Genomic DNA, 4984 nt, shown 5'->3' on the forward strand with positions numbered 1-4984 from the left:
CTGTTGCACACTAAGTGCCCATTGTGGAGCCGCATCATCTTGCATCAACATCGACTCGCACTCCACACTAACACAGCCAGACTTCATGTTCTCCTTCGACGAGATTACTGGGTCTCTCGCCAACGACAGACGATCAAGTCCTTCCTCAGGCAGTGTTTACACTGTCAACGTATCCAAACTCCACCCTTTAAGTTCCCCCCTCCAGCTCGCTTACATCCTAATAGGATCCACTTTCGCACACCCTTTTCCACCACCGGAGTTGACTTTATGGGAGCCATCAAACTGAGACAGTCCCACGTTGACGCTGCTTATGTGGTCGTCTTCACCTGCGCCAGCATCCGGACCCTCATCCTGGAAGTCGTCACCTCCCTCAGCGTGACAGACTTCCTGAAAGCACTACGTCGCTTTGCGGCACGAGTGGGAATGCCCCACTCCTTCGTATCAGATAATTTCGGAGTCACTGATAGGTTTCTCAAAGATCGTCCTAACATCAACGATGTTTTCACCAACCACCACTCTTCCTGGACCTTCATCACACCGCTTGTCCCTTGGCAAGGCGGCATATATAAACGCTATGTCGGAATCACCAAGTCCAATCTGAGAAAGGCTCTCTACAAGTATACACCTACCTACGACGAATTCAGAACGTTAATCCAAGAAGTTGAATGTGTGGTGAATAACAGCCCCCTCACCTATGTTAGCACCGAAGATGATACCCTCCTTATTCCGAATCATCTCATGTACGGCCATACCATTGCCCTGTTCCCACAAGTACAATTAACTGAGTTGAGTGACCCAGATTAACTCATTATCAGATTAACACAATATCAGTTCCTGACTGATATCCAACAAACCTTCAAAAGGAGATGGTCCTACGATTACATCACCAGCCTAAGAGAACGTCACCTTCGCCACAGCAAGCCTCATTAACGTGGACCTCGAGTACATGACCTTGTTCTTCTCGTTCTTAACGGCATCCCCCGAGACCAGTATCCCTTAGCTCGCGTCACTAGAGTCTTTCCAGGTCCTGACGACGTTATCAGATCCGTAAGAGTCCGTACGGGCAAAGGAGAATATGAACGATCTGTCACTCGAACCATTCCTTTGGAAATCAATCTGGACACAGACGCACCCCTTACTCCCCCACTGATAACCACGAACCACTTGTGGAACTTTCCCTCCCCGAGGAGGAAGGCGAACCCGACGCCGTAGACAACGGAACTAAGCATACAGCGGTTGATCCGGCTGAAAGCACCTGTAAGCATGAGGACCGTGTCACGCACACTCTTCAGCAACCAGGTCCGACCACGATCACCGACGCCCCAACGGAGTCACCTGCTACGTCATCAACTGAACCAGCGTCAACCACGTCAACCGGTATTTGACCACGTAGAATAGCAGCTTAACAGGCCTGAAACTGGTTCACTGCTTTCGATGAATAACATGTTCGCCCAGCTTCAAAGCTGCAAAGGATATCTTTCCTTGCTCTTTTGGTTCATAACTGTGTCATAACTTTGAGGTTGTGACACAACGACTATTTTATTCCCAATTTTCTGACTGTTTTCAAACCGTAGTTACCAAACACTTTCGTTCAAGGACCTAGCCGATATAGTAGGCTTCACATTTTTGTCTCTTCGTCTCCTATCAGTTGTCGTTTCCTCTACTCTGTGTAATTACCGGAATTCTTAAAGCCTTTAGGTGCTGCTTCTTGTTATTTTTCTCACCATTATCCTTATTGATTTTTGCGCCAATTTGGCCGTCAGTTGTGGAGCCTTAACGAGTTTAAAGAATTTCCTACTCATAGGAAGTTTCCCTCCCCCTTCGTTCACGGTGCCCATCTATATCGAGGCCAAGAGATATCACGAATGTTTCAATAATTGAGCTTGGAATATAACAACCTTGCAATTTTATTGTTTCTCTATGTAGTTGTAATTTGTTACCTTATATTTAAGATTAGTATTTCAACCAAGCGTTACTTTGCAAATTTGTATCAACGGTTCAAATTCCCCCACCCCTGTGCACTTGCCACTTCTCATATAGGTTGAATAATTATGCTAGTTGATTAGGCTAGTTAGGATTTATAATCCTCTCTCGTCTCTAGTGATTGTCTCAAAGGGACTATTAGAGACGATTCAACTCCTGCACACACATTACACTCCATACCCTTCGGAAGCAATGATTCGAAATTAAGAAACTTGACAACATTGTACGACGTCGAGCCCGTGCCCCACGCTGAGCATTTAATCACGAGTCCTCAAAGGGTGAAGTACACGTCTCGCGCATTAGGAAGAGAAACGTTCCCAATTCGTGTGATCATTAACTTTACATTACTCGAAGCCATTTTCGTAATCGAAGTGACGTTCCTGACCCACAAGGAACGGACTCGTGCGATGTTAAAACCTCCCCTCAGCTCTAAGGTTTCACCAAGGAAGGCAGCCATAATGCCTTCATTCTGCAAACTATAAATGCATCCATCTTCAGCAGGCGCATCCTTCTAGTTTAGAAGCCCGTTGTTTGTTGGAACCGAAACCAAGGAGCGCAGTATGTACGGAGACTCTCGGAAACCCAGAGGTATTTGTGTGAATTTTAGTTAGGATTCAAAGTGCGCAGGGCTAGCTAGGTAGAACAGGCAAATTATAAGTGTGCAACATTTCATTTAAGTTATGTGCTTTTGTTTAATGCCAAATTACCTACATTCAAGATGTGAAATTACTTGCTTTCAAATTATGCTCACTTAATTGCAACATCTCATTTAAGTTATGTGCTCTTGTTTAATGCCAAATGACCTACATTCAAGTTGTGAAATTACTTGCTTTCAAATAGTGTTCACCGTGGTATTCATACTATCAAAATAATTTCTTTAAGTTTATTTGATTAGCCTAGATTGGTGATTTACTTTGAGTTGTTACTTAACACAACCCTTTTCAAGTGTTGAAATATAGACACGCCGCTCAGAAGGGAGCGAGCGTGGTCCCGAACGGTGACTCAAATCTAATGGACCTTGGCTCCCACTGTAACTATCCCCCTTCGCCCATTCCTCAAGGCATGAGGATTCTCATAACCCCACATCTACAACTTCTCCTTTCCACTGTCCAGGGATTTGTGACAAGGATTAAAACATTCACTATTACCACCCAGCTGAAGAAGAGGTAAGAGACCTCGAAATCTGCAGATACTGATTCACAGATGAATATCGGAAACTTCTGTTCCACATTGAACAATGAGGGGAAAAAAGGTCTTCTGCAATTATGAGCGATCAGCTACACAGATCGTCAAAGCGTCAGTGGCTACCCAATTTAACAAAAATTGTATCAGAGAGAAGATTACTCTAAGAATAACAATAATTATAATTTCTGTCTCAAATTAACAAACTCGGGGACCGCTACTAGAATGTCATCCACGTACCGCCACCAATGCGTATCTTTACCCAAGAGTTTGAGGTAACTTGTACCTTCCAATTCTTCCAAATATAAACACACTACTACTGAACTAAGGGGAGACCCCATGGCTAACCCACTATCCTGTAAGTATTCTATGTCCTTGAACATGACGGGGCCGAAGTTGATACACAGAGAAACCAAATTGATGAAGTCTCTCTTCCTCACTGGCAGTTCATATTCACTCAGCTCTCTTACAACTTTTTTAAGCATTAGATGCAGTTAAAAAGGTCCCCGAGTTCGTTAATTTGAAACAAAAAATTAACCAGCTAAATAAAGTAGAACGAAAAATAAAGTTTACGCTAGAAGAAGAAATAAATGATGAAATTCTTTTTTTTTTTATACTGTAAAGATAAAAACAGGGAACTGAATAAATTTCAAAGTTTACAGGAAACCAAGAAACAAAAAAGATTAAACTAATTTTTATTCAGCTCACAGGACAAGAATCAAATCTGGAATAATCATTGGATTCATGTTAAGAGCCCTAAGGAAATTTTACAGGATGAATTCTACAATATATTTAAATCTTTCCAAGAATTAGCATACCCTTTAGGCTTCCTAATAAAATTGAAACACAAAGCCATCAAAATTATGGAAAGAAACACAACACCTACAGAAAACAACACCAACAGAATATTCATTTCAGTTCCTAACTCAATATATGCACCAATAGTTAGTAACTTCTTATAAAACACCAGAATAAGTTTAGTTACTTCAACGGGAAAAAAAATGGCGAACTTACAAAGAAAGCAGAAAATTCACAAGTAAATAGAAGTGTTATATATAAAATTCCATGTCCAGGTTCTGAGAAGGCTTACATCGGTGAGACAGGACGCGGCCTAGACAAGAGACTAGAAGAACACAAGAGGGATGTGAAATACCACAGAAAATCAAATGCGCTAGTAGTTCATATCGACGAAGAAGATCATCTGTCGAATTGGAAAGGAGCCCACATATCACACAGAAAACTGGGGGAAAGGAGAAGGAAAGCTTTGGAGGTGGCATGCATTGCCACCGAAAACACCACTAATTCCCGTGGGGGATATATGTCCTGGTCCCAAACGTCCGCGCAGCTGGCGATTGACGAGTGTGAAGACATGAGACCGGGGTGAGGTAACGCAGGGTCGTCATATCACATTAAAAGCTGTTGACAAATTTTGTTTCTTCTGTTTTCAGTCCACTGAGGGAGACCGTAAAGGTCGAAACGTCTGGCTTTAAATAAACTCACTACTCTAGCCTTAACGCCTTAATTTTTCATTTTGCCACCTCACATCTACACACACACACACACACACACACACATACACACACACACGGCTCGGTGGCGGATTGGTAAAGCACTGGCCTCACAAGCCAGAGAACCGGGGTTCGATTCCCCGGTCGGGCGGAGATAAGTTGGGTTTGTCTCCTTTCACGTGTAGCCCCTGTTCACCTAGCAGCGAGTAGGTACGGGACGTTAGTCAAGGAGTTGTGACCTTGCTGTCCCGGTGTGTGGTGTGTGAGTGGTCTCAGACCTACCCAGAGATCGGCTAATAAGGAGCTTTGAG

General features: G+C 43.3%; 1 protein-coding gene across 1 annotated transcript; it reads left to right on the forward strand.

Annotated features, from left to right (window-relative positions):
* The first annotated feature begins 267 nt into the window (after positions 1-267).
* Positions 268-804, forward strand: LOC143038975 (uncharacterized). The gene has a single exon (XM_076208819.1). The coding sequence runs from the start codon at positions 268-270 to the stop codon at positions 802-804; it is 537 nt and encodes a 178-aa protein (XP_076064934.1).
* The last annotated feature ends 4180 nt before the right edge of the window (positions 805-4984 follow it).

This window comes from Oratosquilla oratoria, chromosome 25 (genome assembly GCF_046742065.1).
Source record: "Oratosquilla oratoria isolate Oo_2021 chromosome 25, ASM4674206v1, whole genome shotgun sequence".
Lineage (NCBI taxonomy): Eukaryota > Metazoa > Arthropoda > Malacostraca > Stomatopoda > Squillidae > Oratosquilla > Oratosquilla oratoria.